We start from the raw sequence: 26,238 nt of genomic DNA, 5'->3' as shown, positions 1-26,238 counted from the left end.
TGAAAATTATTGCTCTATTAGTTAGTTTCTTCATCTGTTCTGACAAAGTACACCTCACTAATGCAAAGCAGTAGTGCTGGGCATATGACAGCATTTTCCTCTGTTCTTAATCTAGTGGTGATCAGTAAAGATACTGTGTAATGTAATTTTTTTTTTTTTTTTGTATTTTTCTGAAGTTAGAAGCAGGGAGGTAGTCAAGTAGACTCCCACATGTGCCTGACCGGGATCCACTCGGCCTGCCCACTAGGGGGCGATGCTCTGCCCATCTGGGACATTGCTCCATTGCAGCTGGAGCCATTCTAGTGCCTGACGCAGAGGCCATGGAGCCATCCTCAGCTCCCAGGTCAACTTTGCTCCAGTGGAGCCTCGGCTGTGGGAGGGGAAGAGAGAGAGAGAGAGAAAGAGGAGAGGGGGAAGGGTGGAGAAGCAGATGGGCACTTCTCCTGTGTGCCCTGACTGGGAATCGATCCTGGGACTTCCACACGCCAGGGCTGATGCTCTACCACTGAGCAAACTGGCCAGGGCTGCAATTTTTTTTGATTGTTTGAGTTATGAAAGTCCAGCTGTCTATCTTGGGCTGTGTCCTTTTTTCCCCAGTTAGTGAAAATCTGGACATGTCAACTTTGGGAGGATAGTCATGGAGCCTCCTTTCTTGTACTTCTCAGTGCCTTTGTGTTGGATGATATTGGGGTTGCAAGAATGATGGTTTGGGCCCTGGCCGGTTGGCTCAGTGGTAGAGTGTCGGCCTGGCGTTCAGAAGTCCGGGGTTCGATTCCCGGCCAGGGCACACAGGAGAAGCGCCCATCTGCTTCTCCACCCCTCCCCCTCTCCTTCCTCTCTGTCTCTCTCTTCCCCTCCTGCAGCCGAGGCTCCACTAGAGCAAAGATGGCCCGGGTGCTGGGGATGGCTCCTTGGCCTCTGCCCCAGGCGCTAGAGTGGCTCTGGTCGCAACAGAGCGACGCCCCGGAGGGGCAGAGCGTTGCCCCCTGGTGGGTGTGCCGGGTGGATCCCGGTCAGGCGCATGTGGGAGTCTTATCTGTCTCTCCCTGTTTCCGGCTTCAGAAAAATACAGGGGGGGGGGGGGAAGAATGATGGTTTGTGAGGAGGTCTCTTTGAGATCTCGTTGATGAATTTTTAGTATACTTGTTTTCATAAGGATAACTGCAATAAAATCAAATGAGAGTCCTAAACTACATATGTAGGTGTTTTTGTGTATTTAGTAATATATATTTCCATGTCTTCTGTTTTATTTCTTTTAAAGCAAAAATATCTAAATATGCTTCTTCATTGGCTGCTGAGAATACATTTTATAAAAGGTTCTTTTCAGTTCCTCTTTTTTAAAAAAAAAATTTTTTTTATTTTAGCCATAGAGGAAGGGTGGGAGGGAAAGAAAGAGAGAGAAAGAGGAACATTGATTCATTCTTCTATGTGCACTGATTGGGGATCAAACCAGCAACCTCTGTGCTTTGGGTTGATGCTCGAACAACTGAGCTATCCGGCCAGGCTTCTAGCAATTTTAATGTCACAGTATGTTCCAACCAAGTCTCTTAAGGTTGGGCACATTGTATGGCATCTGTAATTCTCAGTTTCCTCTTCTGTACAATTAGAATAATCATACCACTGTGCTGGGATTAACTATGAAGATATTATAAAGGCTTTACACAGTGCATGGAGGGTAATAATTGCTCAGTAAGCATGCTTAGCTTTTATTGTCATTGTACATGTTTCACAGTTGTGAAGTGTACACAAATCCTGGTTGCACTCTACCTAGGTAACTTTCTGATTAAATTGTGTTATCGACCACAGATATAGCAGGTGTCTGTTTAGGATTTTAGAAGACGGCAATAGACACTCAAATTTTGTTACAGCATAAAATTAGTTAATGTTGCATAACACCTTTTTTTGTTAATTGTAGCTCTCCTTTATGAATTGTTGTATGAGAAGGTATTTAAAACTGATGTTAGTAAGATCTTGATGGAACTGGACACTGCTGAAGTAGCTGGTGAAAACAGTGAAATATCAGATTCCGAGGATGATAGTTGCAGGTAAGAATGAATTTAAATTCTTCAGTATCTTTGATATTCTTAAAATATAGCAGTCTTTTGCAGTACAAGTTTCTTTTTCCCTGCTACTAATTTTATCTAATTTTTATTAAGAAACTGTGATATCTTTAGTTGATAAACATCTATTTCTTTGAAATCTGGTTGTATATATGTGGAACGGATTTGGTCCCCCTATCTGTGTAGTATTACAAAATTTTAAGGTTAACATGTCAATTGTGTACCTATACACTGATGAAAAAATGATTTTCTTTACATTAAATAATGCCATCTCTTTCTTTTCAGACAATAAAAGTACCAAATTGGGTCTAGTATGTGAGCAGCTCACATTCACATACTCGCACACTTTACCAAAACTTGTTTGGGCTCATTGGAATATGGCTCTGACTTTTTGGAATATAATTCTGACTGATGACATTTTTATGTGAGGATAGAACAAGTTAGTTGCATGCAAACATGTTGTACCCTTAATTATGGTTTTATTTTTTCCTTTGTAGAAGTAAAACTACTGCTACTAATGATGTGAATGGATTTAAAGCTTTGCCAAGTGATCAGGTATTTTTCCCCTAATGGTTTTAACTCTTTAATATAAGAGCTTATGAAATTATAGTCTTAATTTTTTTTTCTCTTTCCTGGTACATTTTGGGTTATTTAAAATTTTTTTTCTGGTTCATTTCAGTAGAGTCAGGGGCGTCTGCTAGTAAGAAATTGTCAGCAGCATTCTAACTTTGGAATTCTTTTGATTTTATTTATTCTTATACATATCTCAAACAAAAAGGTTTCATAAGCATGTATGTATTGATTGGATTTCCTGATTTTGCTTATTTCTTAGCACTTGAAAAACAATGGGAACTCTCCAAATCTTCCTTTGTCTAGAAAGGTTCTTAAGTCACTCAACCCAGCAGTTTATAGAAATGTAGAATATGAAATTTGGCTGAAGTCTAAACAAGGTAAGTTTAAAAATCTACATTGTTAATAAATTTGTTTTGTGGCACTTGAAAATAATTAAATGAACTTGATATTATACTGATACTGTTTGCAGCTCAACAGAAACGTGATTATTCCATTGCTGCTGGGTTACAGTATGAAGTTGGAGATAAATGCCAAGTAAGTGATTATATAAAAGAAAAGATTTTGCTTGAAATCTTGTTGTAATAGAAACTGAGAAAGCAGATCATTTGATGGTGTTGTCAGTTTGGGAATTCAAAGTATATATTTTTCTATCTGCATTTTTTTTTAAATTAAATGAGAGGGTGAGAGGTGAGGAGCCAGAGACAGACTCCTGCTTGCACCCTGACCAGAGTTCACCCAGCAATCCCCCTGCTGGGTGATGCTGCGCCCATCTGGGGTGCTGCTTCATTGCTCGGCAACAGAGCCATTTTAGTGCCTGAGGTGAGGCCATGGAGCCATAGACAGCGTCCAAGCCTAACTTGCTTGAACCATTATGTGGGAGGGGTCGGGGGGAGGGTGGAGAAGGAGATGGTCACTTATGTATGCCCTGACCGGAAATCAAACCCGGGAATTCCACATGCCGACCGATGTTCCTAGTGCAGTCATGGTAGATGCCCTGTTCAGTGTGTGTTGTTTGACTACTGAAAGAAACCTCAGGGCTTGCTTTCCTGTCACAATTTGCTCTTGGAAATACCAGTTTGTGTGTTAGACAACAGATAATGGATCTATTTTTAGGGAGAAGAAATGTTACACATTTTGAATATTGGGAAAGTGAGAAGATAATAGTAATTACAGTGGTACTTACTCATGTTCTTCATATGTATAATACATATCTCATTCCATCTTAATGACTCCTATGACTTTAATACTATTATTAGCCTTATTTTGCATATGAAGACACTGAAGTATGAGAAGTAACTTGCTCAAGGACATATCATTGTGAAGAAGAAATGCCAGGCCTGAAGTTCTGGCGTGTGTTGTGCCAGATCTCTGAGCGCAGAACGAGGACAAGATACCTTTCTTGTTGGGAGTACTAAAGATTCTGCTCCTTTTATCTGTGTTTGTGAGTCTCAGTCACCCCATTAAGTTTAATTTCTTAAAAAAAGAATTGTACTCCTACTTTTATTAGAAAAAGAATTTAGAACAATTTGGGAAGGCTAAACAGAAGTCTTTATTATAAAGGTAAAAGTACAGAAGGCTGGGAGGTCAAAGACACAAATAATTGTACACCTTTTTGAAATTAGTTTTTTGTTTAACTGTACATTTCATTTTCTCTTTAATTGGAAACAAAATAAAATTTAAAAATGGATCATTAATGCAAGGAAGCAGGTCACTGATCTTTCTGGAATTGTTCAACAGGTTAGGTTGGATCACAATGGAAAATTTTCTAATACAGACCTTCAAGGGGTTCACTCTGAGAACGGCCCAGTTTTGGTTGAAGAAGTTGGAAAGAAGTATGTACTACTCTTCAACTAAGGCATTTACTGTCTTTTCCACTTAGCGTTTCTAAATGGCTCTGTGTATTTGCAAATTCAATTAAAGGTGTTTCCTATGTGTAGGAAATATATTGGTTTAGAGCTTTTGAAAAAATAGGTTGAGTTCAAATTCAATCTTTTGCATGGTTACATATTTTAAATTAAGAAAAAACTCGTTTTTTTTGGTTGGAAATAGTTCCTAACTGTAGTGGGAGCTTTGGAGGACAGCAACCATATTAGTTTGTAATATTATTCAGTATTGCATTTTATGTAGTTAATTTTAAGTAAATGTCAGATGGAGTAAAAAAATTTTATGGTTGGCTTACAGTGTTACTTTAGAGCACCCTTTATTTAATTCAGTTGCTGCTGCTCTTATTAGAGATAAAGGTAGTAAGTCACACCTAAACTTACTATGGAAAAGTTGAATCATACACAAATGTAAGGAGCATAGTACAGTGAATCCCAATATACCATCACCCTGTTTCAGGAATTAATAGTATTTGGCAGTCTTTTCTAATCTGTTCTCCCTAATTATTTTTAAAAATGAAAATGGAATATTTCAAAAAATTCCAGATACTACACCATTTTTTATAGACATGTAGATGCTTTTATGTGTCTGAACACAGTAAGGACTCCTCCCTTCCCTCACCCGTTCCTGAGTGCTCCCCAACCAGAAATCAGAAATCACCTGGCAAGCCCCCTATCAGGCAATGCTCTGCTCATCTGGGCCGCTGCTCTGTTGCTCAGCAACTGAGCTATATTAGCACCTGAGGCAAGGCCATGGGGCCAACTTTACTGGAACCATTTGAGCCATGGCTGTGGGATGGCAAGAGAGAGAGGAGAAATAGAGAGGGGGGGAGGGGTGGTGGAAAAACAGATGGTCACTTCTCCTGTGTACCCTGATAGAGAATCAAACCTGGGACTTCCACATGCCAGGCCAGTGCTTTACCACTGAGTCAGTCAGCCAGGGCCTAGTCTTGTTTCTGAATTAGATTAGAAAATACAGTTTTGATTTATGTTTTTCTTGTTTGATTAGATTATATCTGGATTGCTAAATGGCTTTGTTTGTACTTTTTTTAAAAAAGATTTTATTTATTGATTTTACAGAGGGGGGGCTTGAGAAGTGTCATAGTTGCTTCACTTCAGTTGTTCGTTGATTGCTTTTCGTATGGGCCCTGATCTGTCAAGCCCAGGGTTTGGAGCTGGTGAACTTAACATTGCAGGTCGATGCTATCCACTGTGCCACAACAGGCCAGGCTAATTTGTTTTTGTTTTTTTTTGTATTTTTATGAAGCTGGAAACGGGGAGAGACAGTCAGACAGACTCCCGCATGCGCCCGACCGGGATCCACCCGGCACGCCCACCAGGGGCTGCGCTCTGCCCACCAGGGGGCGATACTCTGCCCCTCCGGGGGCGGCGCTCTGCCGCGACCAGAGCCACTCTAGCGCCTGGGGCAGAGGCCAAGGAGCCATCCCCAGCGCCCGGGCCATCTTTGCTCCAATGGAGCCTTGGCTGCGGGAGGGGAAGAGAGAGACAGAGAGGAAGGGGGGTGTGTGGAGAAGCAGATGTGCGCTTCTCCTATGTGCCCTGGCTGGGAATCGAACCCGGGTCCCCCACACGCCAGGCCGACGTTCTACCGCTGAGCCAACCGGCCAGGGCCCAGGCTAATTTGTTTTTAATCCAAGAACTAAAACTGGAAATTCTTTTTTTTTTTTTTTTTTTTGGTATTTTTCAGAAGCTGGAAACGGGGAGGCAGTCAGACAGACTCCCTCATGCGCCTGACCGGGATCCACCCGGCATGCCCACCAGGGGGCGATGCTCTGCCCATCTTGGGGCGTTGCTCTGCCGCAATCAGAGCCATTCTAGTGCCTGAGGCAGAGGCCACAGAGCCATCCTCAGCGCCCGGGCAAACTTTGCTCCAGTGGAGCCTCAGCTGTGGGAGGGGAAGAAAGAGACAGAGAGGAAGGAGAGGGGGAAGGGTGGAGAAGCAGATGGGCGCTTCTGTGTGCCCTGGCCGGGAATCGAACCCGGGACTCCTGCACGCCAGGCCAACGCTCTACCACTGAGCCAACCGGCCAGGGCAAAACTGGAAATTCTTATATAAGTTGCAAATAAAATTGTGCTGAATACTTAACTAGATGTATTTACTACAAGCACTTTATTACAAGTCTTTTTCTTCCTTTTGAAGACACCCAGTGAAGAGCCTCAAACCACCTCCCTCAGAAAGCTGGAACACAGTGTCAGGGAAGAAGGTGAAGAAACCTTCCCCTTCTGGACAAAACTTCCATTCTGGTAGGAGGACATCAAGTTACTCTTTGGGGGGGAAAGGGTGATGGTACATGGGTTGTTCATCATAGGAGAATTATGAGGTATTTTTGGCTTCTTGTCACAGATTCAGATTACAGAGGGCCAAAGAATTCAAGCAAACTGGTAAAAGCTCCATCAGCACTACCTCCTCGACTCCAGCACCCTTCGGGAGGGAGACAGCATGTGTTCGCCAGTCACTCTGCAGGGCCACAGTCTCAGAAAGTCTCCAGTGAGCACAAAAGTCTTAGCAGGATGCCCTCACAGATCATGAGGTAACCTTTCTGAATGCAGGAGCCATAGAAATTAAGGGAGGGGGAATTTCTTTTATTTCCCACATCACATGCTTTTAGTTAGAAAATAATTTTTTAAAGTATTGTTGATAAAATACTTTCCGAGGATTTCAGTTCGTATTAGTTCTCTTTAAATAAATAGAGTTAATGTGTAGGTAAGTCATCTTTATTTTTGAATAACTCCCCCCACCCCCTACATGATTTGGGAGATCTTATTCTAGTCAAATTTTATTCTGTCACTTACTAGATTTCTGGTAGCATGTAATAGGTTAAAATACTGAATTACAAATTGCATTTCTAGTCTTTTGGATGGTGAGGATATTTAATTTTTTTATATATAGGAGTTTAAATCAGCAAAAATGGTTGGTTTACTTGGTTCTGATAAGTTTGTATTTTTAGTATTAGTGTGTCTAATACTGAATGGGACTGCAAGTTTTAGGTTCATGTAATCATGAATATCAGCATCTGACTATCCAGACACAGATGAACTTCAGGGACATAATTTCCTGTGCTATGGATTTAATTTTTCCTAATCTGTGTTTCTATAGAGTAGTTTATAGCACTTTGGGGCAGCTTTATTTGAGACCATGTATCTTAAGTGGAGACTGTCCTTTTCATGCAAACTTGGCCTTGTCTCCCGTGTGTGCTGGAGTCCTCCTAGGTTACTGTCACCAATGCTTTTCTTTTCTGAGTCATCTGAACAGCTGTAGCGTCAGTTTATATTGTGCTTGCAAAGCTCTGATCATTAGTTCCTTTATTTCTGACATTCGGGCATTTCCCTTTCTTGGGTTGTACTTAACATGTCATTAAAGATTGTTTATGTAACATAGCATCTTTAAGACAGCTGTAGGTTCTTAGGCCAACATGTTACCCAACTTGATGGAAGAAAGCAGTGTGCAATGCATGGTTGTGAAGCTTTGGAGAATTTTTGACATTGTGAATGATTATATAGAAACCTGATTGTATTTGAAATTAGTATACCTTCCTCACTATATGTATGAGTGGATTTTACTAGTACAGTATATTGAAACAAATTTAGAGACTACTGATGATCAAATATTTAAAGTCAAAGTTTGGAATTTTATAGTTAATAGTCCTCTTGATTTAAACCCATTAGAGTTTATCTTTCTAATATTTAACATCAGTTTTGAATTCTTCTAGTTACAGAATGAAAGCACTATAATGTTGAGCATGAGACCTTCATGACCTCTCACTCTGAAAAAAATAAGAATATAATAAAAACCAAGCAGATTGCCATGTATGGCTTCATTATGTGAGTGCTGAAAATGATAGTAACATCATTGCTCTGTCTTTCAGCTAAGTACAGTGAGGATGGATTGGGTTCTCTGTGTGGTGGGTGAGGATAGGAGGGGCGATTTGGGCAATAGAACAGACACAAGCTACTGTTAACTTTCCAGAGACATCTGGAATTCGCTGAGTTGTCTTTGGAGGCTTCCACCATGGGGGCTTGAGAGGACTGGTCTAAGATTACCAGGGTCCAGTTTGCTCCCCTGGTTTTTTCCCAGTGACATTGGGATTGACATCTGTGATGGGGAGTTAGGATGCGATTTTAAGCGAGACTGAAGACATAAAGTGGCTGGTTGTCATTTTGGATGTAAAAAAAACATGGTATCATTGTGCCCCTCTCTCTTTTTAGGAAGATTATATCTCTTTGTAAATTGTGAAGATATTTTTCCTTTAGATTTTGGCTTTTCACTTCCCACGGTTGTGAAACTGTTCGACACAGTAGAAATAGTATTCATATTGACTGTAATAGGTAAAAAGTATATAGAAATATTAGGGTTATGTTGTTATAGGATACTAAACTCTTTCCATGAATTTTTTGGTTCTCCTTCTATGACCAAAATTCTATTGAGAGGACAACAGTCTTGTCTGTGCAATTAATATTTAGCCTGGCCCATTTTATTATTTTTTATTTTTAGCTTTCCATCTCCCTTGATGGTATCATCAAAAAGCATGAGGATTGTCTTAGAGTCTTTGAACGTTGCCCTTTACTTAGAACAGAAAATTAGAATGTTTTTGAGACCTAAACTAATAACTTTCTTTTTCTTTTGGTGAGTTTTTAGGAAAGTATTAGAATGTGGAATAAAGAAATATATGCAGTTCCTACATTTCTGCTCCAATGAGTGGGGGAATAAAAACCTTGTCAATTATTTCTGTATCACTTTCTTTTCTCCCCCCTCCTATCATTTGTAAGGTTGTTGTCTTGACATTGTATAATGTAGCATGTATGATGCCACAGGAGATTCCATGGTTCAACATTCATTCATTGGGTTGCCAAAAGTTCTATAGTAATGTCACGGTGTGTGTAGCTAAATTATCCAAATATTTGTATTGGCAAAACAGGTTATTCTATTTTAGGTATTCATACATTTATTTGTTTTTTGTGACAAGAATGTTTTATTTGACAGAAAACCCGATCGTGAGAGAGCTGAGGATTTTGATCACACGAGCCGAGAATCTAACTATTTTGGCCTCTCCCCAGAAGAGCGCAAAGAGAAGCAAGCTATAGAAGAATCTAGATTGCTTTATGAGATTCAAAACCGAGATGAACATGCTTTCCCAGCCCTTTCTGTATGTATAAAAAGAGATTTTAAAAGTTCTTGGTTAGAAATCTCTCCTTAATATACAGTTGATCCCTGAACTATACAGGATTGGATTGTGTGGGTCCTCATATATGCAGGTTTTTTTCAATAAATACAGTTGGCCCTTTGAATCTCCTGATTTGGCATCTGAAGATTCAACCAACCACAGAATCAGTAGATATGGAGGGCTGGCTGTGTGCGTTCTTTTACATCATTTTGTATAAGGAACTTGAGCATCCATGGGTTTTAGTATCTGTTGGGGTTCTGGAATGAATCCTCTGGATACTGAGGGATGCCTGTAGCTAAGTTTTTGGGGAGTTAAAAATTATATGCAGAGTTTTGATTCCATGGGAGGGGTTGGCATCCCTACCCCCCCCCCCCATGTTGTTCAGTGGTCAACTGTAGTTTTAATATATTAAACTATATAGTTTCTAATGATAGACTGATAATTTTTAAACTGAAGGGTACCTTAAAGATCATTTAATTGTTCCTCCTTTTCACATTTTTCATGAAGGTGAGGTCTAAAGATAATTGGTGTAGGAGCTGAAGCAGTTAAATTGTTTAGCTCATTTGTAGATTAGTGTTGTGAATTAAAACGTTTATTTTGCTAGCCAAAATAACAAGATACATCAATAAAATCAGGATAGTCTCTTCAGTGTTTTTTTTTTTTTTAATTTTTAATTTTTTTACAGGGACAGAGAGAGAGTCAGAGAGAGGGATAGATAGGGACAGACAGACAAGAATGGAGAGAGATGAGAAGCATCAATCATCAATTTTTCGTTGTGACACCGTAGTTGTTCATTGATTGCTTTCTCATATGTGCCTTGACCACGGGCCTTCAGCAGACCGAGTAACCACTGAGTAGCCCCCTGCTCGAGCCAGCGACCTTTGGTCCATGCTAGTGAGCTTTTTGTTCAAGCCAGATGAGCCCGCGCTCAAGCTAGCAACCCCGGGGTCTTGATCCTAGGTCCTTCCGCATCCCAGTCCGACGCTCTATCCATTGCGCCACCGCCTGGTCAGGCTCTTCAGTGTTCTTTATTAAACACGCCCTCACTTACTAACCCCACATGTACAGTAAGAGCCGTGGTTCAGAGTGTTTGCAGTTGGAGGTGGTAGTACCTATAATCTGTTGTCTTTGTCCTTGGCTCTGTGTCAGATGCGGGGCTGGAATGGATGCTTCTCTGATGAAAGAAATGTTCTCTACCTTTACCTTTCTTAATTCTTTTGGGAGAGTCAGAATGGAAAACAGTTTCTCCTGTAGAGTGAAGTATATATTGTGTGAGGAGGGTTCATTGGCAGAATAGGGGAGCTGTGATTCAGTCGAGTGCTGGGAGCCTCACACCACCTGTGATCCACAGTGGCGCTTGGACTGTTACAGGAGGCTACCCAGCATACCAGTGTAAAACATTAAATAATGCCCCTCACACTCCATTCGCTGACCACTGGCTTCTGTGGAATCCTTTAGAGGTGTGAGATGCTTCTCTGGAATAATACTTTAGTCTGGTACAGGGGTTAGAGCTTAGGAATTACTGGACAAAGTGCCCAAATTCATGTGTGAATTAGTCATGGTCTGTATGTTAAATATATATATGTAATATGTTATTTTCCCATAATATTTAGATAATATTAAGTTTGTACTCAGCTTTTTGTCTTTTTCAGTTAGTGAATGGTAAGAATACAACTACTGTTTGTGGGACTAGATTGTGACACATTTTGATTGTTAAAATGGAGTCATACACATTTTTATTTATTTATTTTTTCACAGAGACAGAGTCAGAGAGAGGGACAGATAGAGACAGACAGACAGGAACAGAGAGAGATGAGAAGCATCAATCAGTTTTTCATTGCGACACCTTAGTTGTTCACTGATTGCTCTCTCATATGTGCCTTGACCGTGGGGCTACAGCAGACTGAGTAACCCCTTGCTCGAGCCAGCGACCTTGGGTCCAAGCTGGTGAGCTTTTGCTCAAACCAGATGAGCCTGTGCTCAAGCCGGCGACCTCAGGGTCTTGAACCTGGGTCCTCCGCATCCCAGTCCGACACTCGATCCACTGCGCCACTGCCTGGTCAGGCTCATACACATTTTTAGATTAGGCAGTTTGAATCCTGTCTTGTCCTCTAGAGCAGTGGTCCCCAACGTTTTTTGGGCCATGGACTGGTTTAATGTCAAAAATATTTTCACGGACCAGCCTTTAGGGTGGGACGGATAAATGCACAAAATAAAATTATGCAACTGGCGTAAAAACTGGTATTTTTAAATATAATTGTTGAACTTACGAGACAAGGGTCAAGAGTGAGTCTTAGACGGATGTAACAGAGGGAATCGGGTCATTTAAAAAAAATAAAACATCGTTCAGACTTAAATATAAATAAAACGGAAATAATGTAAGTTATTTATTCTTTCTCTGCGGACCGGTACCAAATGGCCCACAGACCAGTCCCGGTTCGCGGCCCAGGGGGGACCACTGCTCTAGAGTACTCCTGCCACAGCGGGCTGGGATTCTCCTCTCAGCTCTGAGCAGTATTTACTCATGAGGTACCAACAGGAGAGGACCTTCAATGATAATTTAGGTTAAAAACCTGACTTTATCCAGTCTCTTTGTTACACCAATTAAAAGATTAGATCTCATGCAGAGCTTTCTTGATTTGTGGATAGTCAGCATTTCATTGATAACATCCTGGTGCACTTTATCTGCTAATTTGCACTTTGGCTCTACAATGTTGTGTTTGAAGGTGGATAGAAAGGGTGCTATTCTCTGTGCAAAGAATGTAAGTGTAAGTTGTGAGGAGAAAGTTTGGTCAGAGCACCTTCCTGAGTTCACGATATGAGGAAGTGTTATTAATAATTTAGGCTGAGGGTCGGATTTCCTAATACTTTGACTTATTAATAGGCCTATAACTATAGAGTATAAAATTAAATATGGACCGTAGGTCCTATTTTATAATGTTTGGAAGTATAAAGATAAAGGGGCTATGAATTTTTAGACTTAAGTCAGATGTATGAAGAGTGCATTTGTGGTTAAATCTTTTAACACAAAGTGTTCGGTTTTGTTAATTTGAAGAGCTCATCAGTCAGTCACTCATCTTCTCAGAGTAGCAACTTGTGCATCCAGAGAAAATCATCACATGTGAATGATAGGAAAGGAAGCAGGCGGAGGATCGATACTGAAGAACGAAAAGATAAAGGTATGTTATTTCATCTTTTAAAAGCAGATACTTAAGATCTGTGTCTGGTTTAAAGTCATCCATTGAGAAGAGAACCCTTCTAAAATCATTAAACAATTTAATATCACATATCTTACTGTTGCAAAGAAACTGACTTAAGCCGATGCTCATGTTAAATGTTATTCTGAAAATTATATTTTTCACTGATTTAAACATGATTCAAATAGTACTGTTGGCTTTATATTTTGTTTTTCTTTTTTCAACCCTGACTCATGGCTGATGCTGTCTTTCTTTATCTTGATCTGTTACAGACTCTAGCCATGGACATACTCACCCAGATAAAAAACCCGGGCCAGCTACATCAGAGGTAAATGCTCTTAATACTAACTGCATCTTTTCTTTTTCCTTCATACCGATAGCAGGAAGAAGGTCGAAGGAGAAGATGTTGACTTCATTTTAGAACTGTTAGAGAAGTAGACAAGTAGAGAAAAATGGAGAAAAAATGTTAGTGCCTTAAGGAGAATTCACTCACAAATTATAACCATTTCTTCCAGGGTACATTATGAAGACCTGTCTGAATTGGTGGAGACTAGCTTTTATTTTCTAATACTTCATAATAGATTGAGATTTTTAAAGGAACAGTCTGTTCTTAAAACCATGTCCCCAAGAAAAATGGCTCAGTATGACATTAAAAGATGTGCAGTAAAGTTACCTATCTGTTGCAAACCAGAGGTAGTTAAAAAGTCAAGAGGATTTAGTCAAGTGTAGGTAGGGTGAACTAAAAAGACAACCACCATGATTCTAAAATGTGGGTTTTGAAACATGAAAGTAAGCCTTTTTTTTTTCTTTCAAAGAATATTAGCGATGATAAATGTGCAAGAATTTCATCACCATTAAAGTCGAAATTAGAATGCCCACCTCCTGCAGAACAAGTAAGTACATTGTTGCATCTGACATGGAAGTTTCTGTTCCCTGTTTCTTTTTTTAGACAGAGAGGGAGGGATAGACAGACAGGAAGGGAGAGAGATGAGAAGCATCATCAATTTTTTTGTTGTGGCACTTTAGTTGTTTATTGATTGCTTTCTCATATGTGCCTTGACCGCGGGCCTTCAGCAGACTGAGTAACCCCTTGCTCGAGCCAGGACCTTCAGCAGACTGAGTAATCCCTTGCTTGAGCCAGCGACCTTGGGTCCAAGCTGGTGAGCTTTTGCTCAAACCAGATGAACCTGCGCTCAAGCTGGCGACCGCGGGGTCTCGAACCTGGGTCCTTCCGCATCCCAGTCCAATGCTCTATCCACTGCGCCACTGCCTGATCAGGCTCTCTGTGTTTCTTAGTTCTGTATGTGGTTAATTTAAAAACAGAAAACATCGGCCTGACCTGTCGTGGCGCAGTGGATAAAGCATCAACCTGGAACACTGAGGTCACCGGTTCCAAACACTGGGTTTGCCTGGTCAAGGCACATGTGGTAGTTGGTGCTTCTTTCTCCTCCCTGACTTTTTCTCTCTTCTCTAAAATGAATAAATAAAATCTAAAAAAAATAAAAAAATAAAAACAAAAATGTAGGAAACAGGGAGATGTAGCATAATTTGGGTGCAATTATAAGTTTTATAATTCTGTTATTTAGAATGTTCTAAGTTTTTATTGGATGCTATTTTGATATTTTTATATTCCTTTTTGGACATAGAAGTCATTCTTAATTGTTTTTTGAATATGTTTGTGTTTGGTACCTTGTGTTAGTTTCCTTTGTGGTGGGTTGGCTTGAAAATTAGATTTTTGAAGGGAAATTGAGAATTTCTACTTTATTTTAAAACCTTTGAGTTGTCTGCATTCTTAACAATTATTTCATAGAAGGTAGGGAATGCAATGATTAAATTGTAATGAAGTGATTAGAAAAAAAATATTTATAGAGCAATACCACCAACTTACAAATTTAAGGATGGAGGAACCGGAGTTCTGTCAGAAACTTGGGTTTTGCTCTAATACAGGAGTAGGGAAAGGTCTTAGTCCTTGCCTTTCAGTCACATCCTTTCTGTCAGGTAGAAAGCATGTAGTTTCATGGCATGTCTTTGTCTGAGGAGCCATTTTAAGTAACTCAGAGATTTCAAGGTGATTTCCATGATTTTTTATCTTGCCTTAAAAGCATTGTGTCGAAGTTCCTTTAGAGTTTGTTTCTAATTCTGCCAATGACTTCTGTGAATTTTGGCAAGCAGTTCCTGGTTGGGATTAAATTTGTGTGGAATTTTTGGCTACTGTGCTTTTTTCTTTCATTTCTAAGACTGGAAAGACCATTTATGTAGAAACTGCAGCTGTATAAAAGGTAGGCATTTCAGGGTATGTTTGATGGTTAAAATGCACTCTTATCTTTTTCCACCCCTCTTCTCGAAGAAGCCAGCAGAACATGTGTCTTTGTCAAATCCAGCTCCCCTTCTAGTTTCTCCAGAGGTCCATCTAACTCCTGCGGTGCCTTCTTTACCAGCCACTGTGCCAGCCTGGCCAAGCGAACCTACATCTTTTGGACCAACAGGTTAGATCAGAATTTCAAAAATGCAGTGAACTATTCAACATAAGCATTGCAAGTCAGAGACTTCAATTCTCGAGTGTGGAGCCTCACAGAGCATTTTCTGATCCACTGCCTTGCTCTGCTTCCAGTATGGGAGGTCTTCATTTGGTAATTCATTTGAGATACGCCCTTAATATCCCAGGAGCGAGATGTTTGAGCTCGTTCTCACCGCTGGTGGGTCTGGTTGCTCAGCACAGACCCCTACAGTTTGCATTCCTCATGGACCAATTTGTATGACCCGTTAATAGCTTTGCCACACTTTGTCTACATGTTTGTGAGAGCTACTATTAGATGACATTGATGCAGAGCTTGTTTCCTGGCTTATTTTCTCCTGTGTGTCCAGGAGGGTCCTTGGTTAATAGAAGAAGTTTCTTTGTATTGTTTAGTACACATCTTTTTACTAGCTATATCATTTGTACAGCATTCTTTTACTTAGAGTTTAATGAAATGTATTTGTAGAGAATTACTTTCCACTTTCTATAGTTTTTTATTTCTTTCCCTTTCTTTTGTAGGTGTCCCTGCTCAAATCCCTGTCTTATCAGTGACACAGACTCTGACTACTGGACCCGATTCTGCTGTGTCCCAAGCTCATTTAACACCCTCTCCAGTTCCTGTGTCAATACAGGCAGTTAACCAGCCCTTGATGCCTTTGCCTCAGACACTGAGCCTTTACCAAGACCCACTCTATCCTGGGTTTCCTTGTAATGAAAAGGGAGATCGAGCCATTGCACCACCTTACTCACTGTGTCACACTGGGGAGGACCTGCCTAAAGGTATGATTCTTCTCCAAGTTCAAATTGATAATAAAATCAGTACTTTGTAAAGTAAATTGATAAGATTCAGTGAGATGTCTAAGTAGAGGTTAAAGGTCATGTTGCCGAGTGCGCCAAAGGATTTACGTGGGAAAGACAGCAGAGATTTGGTATTAGTCATTCATCCTGTGTTTCAGCTTGTTGTGCTTGATTGGATTATGTTTTTGTGTGTTTACTGGCTGCACCTTCACCCCATTATTTTTTCAAGAATAGCCTAAAACCATTTTGAATTAAGTTTTCATGTTAACCAGATAACTAAATATTTACTGAGTTTTCTCATCACTACTCATAATTACTTCATGAAAATGTTACAGGGATGAATATAATACATTATAGCTGTCATATTTTAAAAGAATTCTTTTTAAATTTTCCCGTCCTCTTTTCTTTAAAGGAATTATAAGTTGCACAATTTCCTATTTGTAGGCAAAGTAATGCAGTAACTGTCTGTATGCTCTTTACCTGGATTTTTGTGGATTTTTTTTTCATTGGCTTCATGTCTGGTCTGTGGGTAACTGGTTAATGTCAGATGAATACCTTAACTGATATTATCCTATTAATAGTAATGAGTTAGGGTTATGTTGATTTTACCCTTAACCCTCATCATTTTTATTTCATAATATTTTGAACTCCACAGAAAAGTTGAAAAAGAAATAGAGTGAACACCTGAGTTTCTTTCACACAGATTTAATTTAAATTAGAGACAAATCTCAGTTTAAGGTATTTTGGGGCTTAAGACAAAGCATATGGAACCTGAAAATGACCTATAGAAACAGAGCCTGGTTTTGGTTATATTAAATTTGGTTTTTATCTATGTTTATATCAGGCTAGAGAGAATTCCAGTAGGCAGAGTTGTCTTTAGAACTATATACTATTTGAGAATAAAGAAAAACTTTTGAATGTATAATTGTAGTGAGTGATTATTATTTATTTTCAGATAAGAACATTCTCCGATTCTTCTTTAATCTTGGTGTAAAGGTATTTACATTTTATTATTTTAAATTTATTTTTAAGTTAACAGTTTTAAATTATTACTGTTTAATATCCTGTCAGTAGAAGTAACCTAAAGTTTACTAAATCTCATTACTTTAAAAACCATCATTTTCAATAGTGTAGTACGGGTTTTTTGTTTTGTTTTGTTTTGTTTGATGGTAGTTGAGGCTCTGAATTTTGCTTGCTTTTCCTTTTCACTGGGCAGTGATTTAACCCTGTGAATATGTTCAGGAGATGGCATTGTCCCTGGGCGACCTAGTGGGAATGCTCTCACTGAGGGATTCAGCAAGCCATTCAGGTTTGAAGTTCTCTATCACTTGTGTCTGGATAGCCCTGGACAAGTCATTTAATGTATCTGAGCCTAGCTTTTTTAATTTATGGAGTGAAGATTGCATTCTACCACCTGCCTCAGTTGTTGAAATGATCAAAGGAAATACCATGTGAAAGTATTCTTATGAAGTGCGGTGTTGAGCAGTGGATCAGAGGTATCCTTTGGAAGTGCTCAGCCAAAAAATAGCTTGTCTTAGGAAGAGAGGCTGGTGCACTCTATGTCCTTGTCATTGCTGTGTTGTCTTCTTCCTATCTTGGATTAGTTTCTTTGGGTCCTAGACTGTTAATGTAAAATGAAGTGACCTACTGTAGTCCTATCTACCAGTTCATAAAAGGACACGGTTAATTTTACTATCTACTGCATTTCATTGCCCAGTTTTACATTTATCTAATGTTGGTTTTAGCTAAATTAGCCATTCAGCTGGTAAAATTTTTTGTGTGTGTTTTGATCTTTTGCTGATACTTAGTAGGGAAAATATTTGGCATACTTTATTTTCAGTCATATTTTCAGTATTACCCTTCTCTGATAGGAGTCTAATTTTCATCCTTGCAGAGTGTTCTGGGTCTCCTAGAACTGTGGAGTCTTAATCTTAGGAGTCATCTCTTATACCAGCATTTTTCTGGTAGAAGAGGTCCAGATCAGTTACCTAGTTGGCATGAGATCACACAGTGAGCTAGTGGTAGAGCCAAGAAAAAAAAATGCAGGTCACACTAAATAGTCAATGATTGAGATACTCAAAGCTAGAGGCTCAAGTGCTTGCTGGTGGTTATTTTTGAGATCTGTGTTACCCATAATTATTTCTTTGTGTTAACATCCGAAGGATGAAATTAATGTCCTGATAATCTGTGATTGGGTTCATTACATTGTTGTCTGTCAAACTCTGCACAGGACTTTGGGTTGGTTTCAGGATAGGACAAGGAGTGGAGCTTTAGAGCAGTGACTTAATGTAATTCCTTTTCATGTTGAATTTCACAGTGATGTAGTATTTGGAATGCAGATTATAAAAAAAATTCATATATGGTCTTTGCAGGCATAAGAAACTTGCCTTGAGCCCATTCTAAACTTTTTTTAAACCCCCTTTTTGTTTAATTTCACTGTTTTTTGTCTTTTTTAGGCATATAGTTGTCCTATGTGGGCCCCACATTCTTACCTGTACCCTCTGCATCAGGCCTACCTGGCAGCCTGCAGGATGTACCCAAAGGTCCCTGTCCCGGTGTATCCTCAGAATCCTTGGTTCCAAGAAGCTCCTGCTCAGAGTGAAAGTGATTGTACGTGTCCCGATGCACACTTCCCTATGCAGACCGAGGCCAGTGTTAATGGTCAGATGCCACAGGCAGAGATTGGACCGCCGACATTTTCTTCACCTCTGGTTATCCCTCCATCTCAGGTGTCTGAAAGTCATGGACAGTTGTCTTACCAGGCTGATCTTGAATCTGAAAACTCGGGGCAGCTTCTTCATGCTGAATATGAAGAGTCACTGAGTGGCAAGAATATGTTCCCACAGCCGTCCTTTGGGCCTAATCCATACTTAGGCCCAGTTCCCATTGCACCTCCGTTCTTTCCTCATGTCTGGTATGGGTACCCTTTTCAAGGATTCATAGAAAATCCAGTAATGAGGCAGAATATTGTTCTGCCTTCCGATGAGAAAGGAGAATTGGATATATCCCTGGAAAATCTGGATCTGTCTAAACAGTGCGGTTCAGTTTCGGCAATAGATGAGTTTCAGGAGGCCAGATGTGAAGGCACACAGCATTCCCTCCCTGAGGCAAGTGTGAGTAAGCATGAAGGTCGGGCAGAGCAGTCGTCCCAGACGCCCAAGGCAGACCTGGCGTCCGCGTCTCCTCCTCCAGTGGCAGAGGGGAAGGCTCATCTTCCCACTCAGAATCTAAACAGAGAGAGAGAAGCTGTGCCTGTTGAACTTGAGCCTAAGAGGACCATTCCAAGTCTGAAAGAAAAACCAGAAAAAATGAAAGATCCTAAGACTGCTGCTGTTGTGGTCAGTGGGGCCAACTCTGTGGATAGCAGACTGCAGAGACCAAAAGAAGAGAGTTCAGAAGATGAGAACGAAGTGTCTAATATTCTGAGAAGCGGAAGATCCAAGCAGTTTTATAACCAGACGTATGGAGGCAGGAAGTACAAAAGTGATTGGGGCTATTCTGGTAGGGGAGGCTATCAACATGCAAGAGGCGAGGAGTCCTGGAAGGGGCAGCCAAGCAGAAGCCGGGAGGAAGGTTATCAGTACCATCGAAATGGCAGAGGACGGCCCTACAGGGGGGGGGATAGGAGGAGATCAGGGATGGGAGATGGCCATCGGGGACAACACACTTGATGGCTGTCACTGGAGTATGTTAGAGCAAAAACCTTTTCTTAGGTGGAACGTTTCTGACGGCTTTAAAAAAATACATTAAAATAAAAATCCAAATTGGAACTATCTCCTCCCCTTCCCCTTCCCCCTCACTCCTGGACGAGAGATTGGATATGTGTTCAAGGGGGCAAGTGAATTCTTGGCATTGCCATTTTCCTCCGTTCAAAGTTTGTTTATTTATCGGGTGACTGCCCCCATAAAAAGAAAATAAGTTTGTTAAAGTATTTTTTATAAACAGTTTAATATAAAACATTATAGATTTAGTGTTTGGTTTTTTTCCTCATATAAGTTTAATTTCAAATGTTGGAAATGTGTGCTTTATAGTGTTTACTAAAGTGACAAGAAAATACACCATTTGACACATGATAGATTCCAAAACATAACATTGCACCAAATAGAAATGTATATTTTATTATGCAATGCCTTAGTCATGAACTGGGCTCAAACAATTCTTAGGCTAAAACACTGTTGTCTTTTGAAATGCTTCCAACCCAAAGGCCTTTCATCTCAATATCTGTCAAACTTGAATAATGTCTTCTCTTAATATTACACATAAGGCAGCCTATTAACCTGTGTCTTAGAAATGTTGTATATAGTTCTTTTACTATTAATAGGGTATATTTTTGAATTTCAGTGAGTATTTGTTGAACCTGAGATCGCATACAAGAACAGATGTTTAAGAAATAGTAGGAAATCTAATGAAATGGCTGTTCCCACCAAGAATTTTTAGCACTGGTGTAAATATGGTGCCTACTCGAAAGAAATGTAGATGCTATGCATTTTGAAAATAATCTGCATCTGTTAAAACTGCAGAAGTTTTTTAATGCCACTTTAACACTAATGCACTGACAGATTTAAATATTTTGTGAGAAATGTTAAAAATTTTTAGCTCGACAGGTTTCTCTAGTTATTGTGTTTTGTTTTTTCTCTTTGCACCATTGGTTATGTGTATCACTTTACATTTGCATGTTCAGTTTATCACAGCTGGAACTACACTGTTCAAAAAGGATGATTGTGACTCTAGTTCTTTTCTAGAGGATGCTGCTAGAAAGTGGTTTTGCTTTTGCATTTTATAGCTTGTACCCCTTGCGTCACATCTCTGATCCTGCTTCCATGCAGCCTTCTCAGCGTTTCACTACAAGTTCCCTTTGCATGTTGCACTCTGTTCTCATTTGGAGATTTGACTCTGAATTAACACAGTATTCATTCATCTGTGTTATACTGTATAAATAACTGTAGCTTATATTTCTCATTTGTACATACTAATGTGAAAATCCTTTTTCATGTTCTCTTTTGGTCAGGAACTTTTGAGTGCTATGCAAATCAAGTAGTAATTTCTCTTTGCATGCCATGTAAAATATTCCTAGCCAAAAATTGATTTTTTTAAAAAAATAAAAGCAAATTACTTTAAAAAGCAAATACAATTCACTTGAATTTGACAAACTGAAACATGAGTTTTCTTGGTTCTCTGATAACTTCCAGGAATGTTTGGGATGCCAGCTAGGCTCAGTGAATCTCCACTGTACTGTAATAATGGTTATTTTACCTCTGTGTTGTTTTAATTACCTAATGTCTGCATAACTGCTGATTTGAGTAGTGATTAGCATTTAGATGTTTTGTAACATAGGGTTTTAGAGAGCACTTTGAAAGATAATGTTTTATGATGGTGCTAGGTAAAAACTTTAAAAGATGCTTGTATGGAAAAAAATCTTGAGAGAACCTGTTGAAAGGAATTTCTTTTGTCACCTTCTAAGCTCAAACAGTTGGGGAAGGTACTGCTTAAGCCATTTTTTTTTCCTTAGTCAACATGAGTAGTTATGGGATGAGATCAGCTGGTCCTTCACTTTCAGCTCATACTTTTTTATGTGTGCGATTAGCTTACCTGAATTTTTTATGAAAATCACCTTTGGATATTATGACCACATTTAAAAGTTCAATATACGTTTTAACTCAGGAGTCCAAAAGAAATTGCTGTCTTTCGTTTTATTACTGGGATTTGATCTTATTCTCAGTTTCTTCTGGAAATGTTGAAAATTGGATAGGAAAGAAACTTCATTTCTTCACTGTCACTCTGTCTTACCTCAATTGAGTAACAGAATACTCTCTAGTTCCTGAAGGAAATACTGATTTGCTTACTGTTTCCTGTATTTTACCTCCAGGACATGATGGAAACAGTGGTGAAAGAGAACTTTACAGACGGTACTTTACTCAGTGACCTCTGGAATAAAAGAACTCTGACTTTTGATAATTAGTTTTAAAATTATGAGTCTTTGCATGAAGGTCAGTTTTTTTTCTTCTTTAGGTTTGTCTTAAATGTATTCAGGGGATTTTGCCTTACGCTGAGGTCAAACTAGGGCCAAGTAAGCTTTTGTCCTTCATTATAGCTGAGTCATATGGTATGTTGACATGAAATGTTTCTGTATTAACAGAAAAATGCTTAGAAGTGAGAATTATTTGTATTTTGAGTTGGAAATTATGGAACTTCTCTGTATTATGATCATAAACATTTTAAAGAACAAATGTTTAGAATGACCAAAGCCCACTTCTTCCTTTGGCTTTTGCTAAACTTGATTTTTGTCCCTTCTAGTATTGTGTATATATTTTACTTCTTCAAGTTCATTTCCTCTCAGATAAAAATCTTCAAGTCCTGCTCCATGTACTCGTTGGCAGAATGGTAGCATCTGTGTAATTCGCATCCTGTTCCCTGGTAACCCATGTGTTCTTTCCATGCTGACCCAAGTGCAGACCCTGCCTGGATCCGGCAGGAGTAGGTTTTCCCAGACCGCAGTGCTTACACAGCCTAGTCGATGCAAACGGCATAATCTTGGCATTGTGTTTCCTTTGTGACTCAAGGTTGAATTAAAATGCCTGTGAACTGCAAACTCGTTTAGGATTGACTTGGTGCAATAAAGTTCCTTTCTAACCACTCTGGTTTAGAAAACGTTCAGCCATCCTAGAAACTAGCAATATTTATTTACGCCTCATTTATTTTACCTTCAGTTTTAGTTGAGGGAGCCTTAGTCTTTCACTTGTGGGTACTAAGCAAGGTCCATTTTAGTGTAGCTGAAGAGAATGCATATTTGGCTACACTATTTCTGTTTACTATATTTTGCTTCTTATTTAATGTCTAAATTCTAGTTTTTGTTTAAAACCTTAATAATGGCTCAGTTCCAGCATGTCAGTTGCAAAGAACTAAGTTTTGCTAGTAGTGTCAGCCATTTACTTTCCCCTAATTAGGGGGTTTCTCCCTGAAATAAGTTTTAGAAAATCCTAGAAGAGGGGGGTGGGTGCATGTCTTAAAGCTGGGAAATGGCAACTTTGGGATTGAATTTACTTGAAAATGGATTAAATTGCATTGTTACAGAGCTAGAAAAAAAATTTAAGTATGAAAAATGATTAATAGCCTTACACTGAGTACAAATAATACTTAAAAGCATGTGAAGATGTGATCATTTGTGATGTTACTTGTAAAAGTATATATAAATATCTTTTGAAGTGTTGAAAGGATAAATAGTACTTTATATTCTTTATCATATCACTTTTTGTAAGTGTTGAATATATTCCTGTTTATTTTTCTATGTTCTGTTTTGTAGCCTTAAGAAGTGTTTCAAACATATCTGAATGTATAAGTAAATGCCCTACATGGTGTGATGCTGCATTATATATACAACTGTGTGCATATATTAAATTTTGTCTGTTGATTCTGCTTGTGATTCTTTGCTTCCAGGGTTAACCAAGTAATATAGCATATAGATCTTAAGAGGAATTTAGTAAACTTCTAAAAAAAATGAGGTTTCCAAGGTTTTTATCCAGTCTGAATATAATTCTAGTATGTGCAACTAAAAACCACGTGGGATTGATAACTTTGGGGTAGGTACTGTTCTTTTCCCTGCTTTATATATACATATAATAAGACAGAGGCAGGCCCAGTAATTACATTTGATTAAGGTCATGAAACTTGTAAGAGGTAGTATTTGATTTGAATCTAGCTGAGAGGTTTTAAAGCTAGTGCTCTCTGCCATTTTTTTCAGCAGTCATGAAATGGGAAAATTAATTTGTAGATTAAATGGCCCTTTTATTTTTTTAAAGTCAGTATTCAATATTTGTGTTTTGAAGAAAGATGAAATCATTTGGAAGTTTTTTTAAAATGTAAACCCAAGTTTCTTAAGGCTGTATTTTTTCATTAAGTCACTTAAGAGAATGGCTAGTCAGTACTTGACTAACCTACTTACTGATAGGTACTCTCTGTCTTAGAATGGCTTCACCAGAAGGCAGCAATTGAAACAAAGGCTTTGTTCAGTACAAGTGTTTGACAGAAAGGTGATCTAGGAACAGGGACAGTAAGCTGGGAAGGGCAAAAAGTTGGTTAGTCATAGGGGCCAATGTTTTGGGACTGCTTGAGGTGGTGAGCGAAGTATCAGAAACTTGGAGGGTCAAAGGGAAAAAGGAAGAAAAGGGGAAGGAAACATTTATCTGTTAGCTATTTGAGTACCAGTATGTTTTTGCTAGTAAGTTAATAGAGAAGCCAGCGTATGGGGAGGACATCAAGAGGTATCTGTTGGTTGGAGCCCTTGCAGAATTGGTCATTTGAAATGGATGGATTGGATAAAAAAGGCAAGGCCAAGTGATCCACAAGAGATGCCCTATCCAGGGTTTCTCTTAAGTCTTCTATATTAGAAGGGCCTACTTTTCACTTGGAGTATTTTACATGTTCACTTCACTTGGACTTTTGGTCTATGTCTAGGGAATAGTATGAGAATATATAGATCACAACTTCTTTTCAGAGACACTAATTTATCAGAAACACCCAAAAGTGAATCTCACTCCTCAGGGAGGGTAGGTAAAATGTCATGTTAGGTGTTTTTTTTTGTTTGATCTAGAAATTAGAGCTTTAGAGTTAACCATTTTTAAATACATATCAATCTTTTGATTACATTTTCCTCATTTACAAAGAAATCTTGTAAAGATTAACAATGTAAAGACAAAAATATCCCCTAAAACAAACTGGTTCTTAAGGCCTCCTGTGCCTTTCAGTAATCTAACAAAAATGGCAAATTTCTGTTTCCTACAAAAAAATTATCTGTAGTAAGCTAATTTTTTTGACTAATTGCCTGCAGATGGAATAGAAAACAAAAGTGATGCTTATATACCTTATCTAGGGAATATACCTGTTACTGTATAACTTGTTGCATGCTTTAAGTTACTTTCTAAATTTGGAGTTAGTAAAAGCATTTATGTCCTCTACAATTTTATAAGGTATGTTTACAAATCAGGGGCCAGAAATGGAGACCAGAGGTGCAGGCATGAAGCCACTCTAAGGCTGCGCTCTAGAAGTGGGTATCAGACAGACATGGCTGGTAGCCTCATTAGCTGAAAACCATGTCGATAGGGGAGACATACTTGGGCACATGCAAGTTGGGAGCTGGAACGAGCACCCCAGTAAAAAGTTTAATAGTTAACTATTATGTAAATTTCCTGTAGACAAGCCTCTCCTGCCCTGGGTTCCAGATTCTTAAAGGAGAAACAAAACATGGAGGATGTTATCACATTTTAGGTTTGAGGTCCAGGACTAAGTAAGCTAAGATGAAAAGGGATTCCAAGCTGGAAGTATGCTTCCGTCACCTGGTAGAAGCAAACTGAAAGCCTTTGGACAGACCTCAGTCAATAAGCCAAAGTTAATTGAACATAAAATCAGTGTAAGTTATTAGCTTAAACAAAGGAATTTATTTCCCTTTTGAAAGAGATCTAGAGGAAAGGGGCTGCTCATCACGTTAGGACTAGCCTTGTGGCATTTTTGGCATTTCTCAGGTCACTTTTGGGCACAACATCTACAAGAATAAGTACCAGATAGATACACTTACTAGGAAAGCAAGGTGGCTTTTAGAGACACTCCCAAGAGACTGCTCCTTTCAACTTCGTGGCTAGGACTGGGTCCACACGGCCTTGCCTAGCTGCAGGAGACTAGGAAACCACGGAAGAGGATGCTGTGACTGTCCCAGTCGTGAACCACAGCCTGGGGCTGGGGGTCCGGCCTGCTCTATAGAGTTGGTGAGGAGGGTGTTAGTTGTATAAGGTTGGGAAAGGAAGTGTTTGATACCTAAACCGTAGGATTTTTACAGATAAAGCCTCACAAACCAAAATTATACAAGAGAACAATCCAAGAGCAAGATGTGACAGACAAAATATACAGTAATGGATGTGTTAAATGGACATGCTAAAAGTTTCAGAAGATGGAAAGACAATGGGATAAACAATTATAAGCTCCTGAACAACTAACTGCTGTCTTGATAATTCTAGTAGCTGCTTCTTGGTAACAGGTTTTGCT

At 39.2% G+C, this 26,238-nt stretch overlaps 1 protein-coding gene across 2 annotated transcripts in view; it reads left to right on the top strand.

Annotated features, from left to right (window-relative positions):
- OTUD4 (OTU deubiquitinase 4) overlaps nucleotides 1–23,619 on the top strand; it is a 42,718-nt gene extending 19,099 nt beyond the window's left edge. Inside the window, exons 7-21 of one of the 2 annotated variants that reach the window (XM_066385951.1) lie at nucleotides 1,916–2,045; nucleotides 2,558–2,615; nucleotides 2,893–3,010; nucleotides 3,103–3,167; nucleotides 4,371–4,465; nucleotides 6,675–6,778; nucleotides 6,879–7,065; nucleotides 9,516–9,678; nucleotides 12,752–12,875; nucleotides 13,166–13,221; nucleotides 13,709–13,786; nucleotides 15,244–15,379; nucleotides 15,928–16,188; nucleotides 17,162–17,202; nucleotides 18,663–23,619. In XM_066385951.1, coding sequence (XP_066242048.1) covers nucleotides 1,916–2,045; nucleotides 2,558–2,615; nucleotides 2,893–3,010; nucleotides 3,103–3,167; nucleotides 4,371–4,465; nucleotides 6,675–6,778; nucleotides 6,879–7,065; nucleotides 9,516–9,678; nucleotides 12,752–12,875; nucleotides 13,166–13,221; nucleotides 13,709–13,786; nucleotides 15,244–15,379; nucleotides 15,928–16,188; nucleotides 17,162–17,202; nucleotides 18,663–19,877 — 2,831 coding nt within the window. In that variant the 3' untranslated portion in view covers nucleotides 19,878–23,619. Of the gene's footprint in view, nucleotides 1–1,915; nucleotides 2,046–2,557; nucleotides 2,616–2,892; nucleotides 3,011–3,102; nucleotides 3,168–4,370; nucleotides 4,466–6,674; nucleotides 6,779–6,878; nucleotides 7,066–9,515; nucleotides 9,679–12,751; nucleotides 12,876–13,165; nucleotides 13,222–13,708; nucleotides 13,787–15,240; nucleotides 15,380–15,927; nucleotides 16,189–17,161; nucleotides 17,203–18,662 lie in introns of both variants that reach the window. The other variant, XM_066385945.1, reaches the window with a different exon arrangement.
- The last annotated feature ends 2,619 nt before the right edge of the window (nucleotides 23,620–26,238 follow it).

The sequence above is a fragment of the Saccopteryx leptura genome, chromosome 1, assembly GCF_036850995.1.
Source record: "Saccopteryx leptura isolate mSacLep1 chromosome 1, mSacLep1_pri_phased_curated, whole genome shotgun sequence".
Lineage (NCBI taxonomy): Eukaryota > Metazoa > Chordata > Mammalia > Chiroptera > Emballonuridae > Saccopteryx > Saccopteryx leptura.
Note: the sequence above shows the minus strand (reverse complement) of the source record. Positions and strands in the feature narration are given on the sequence as shown.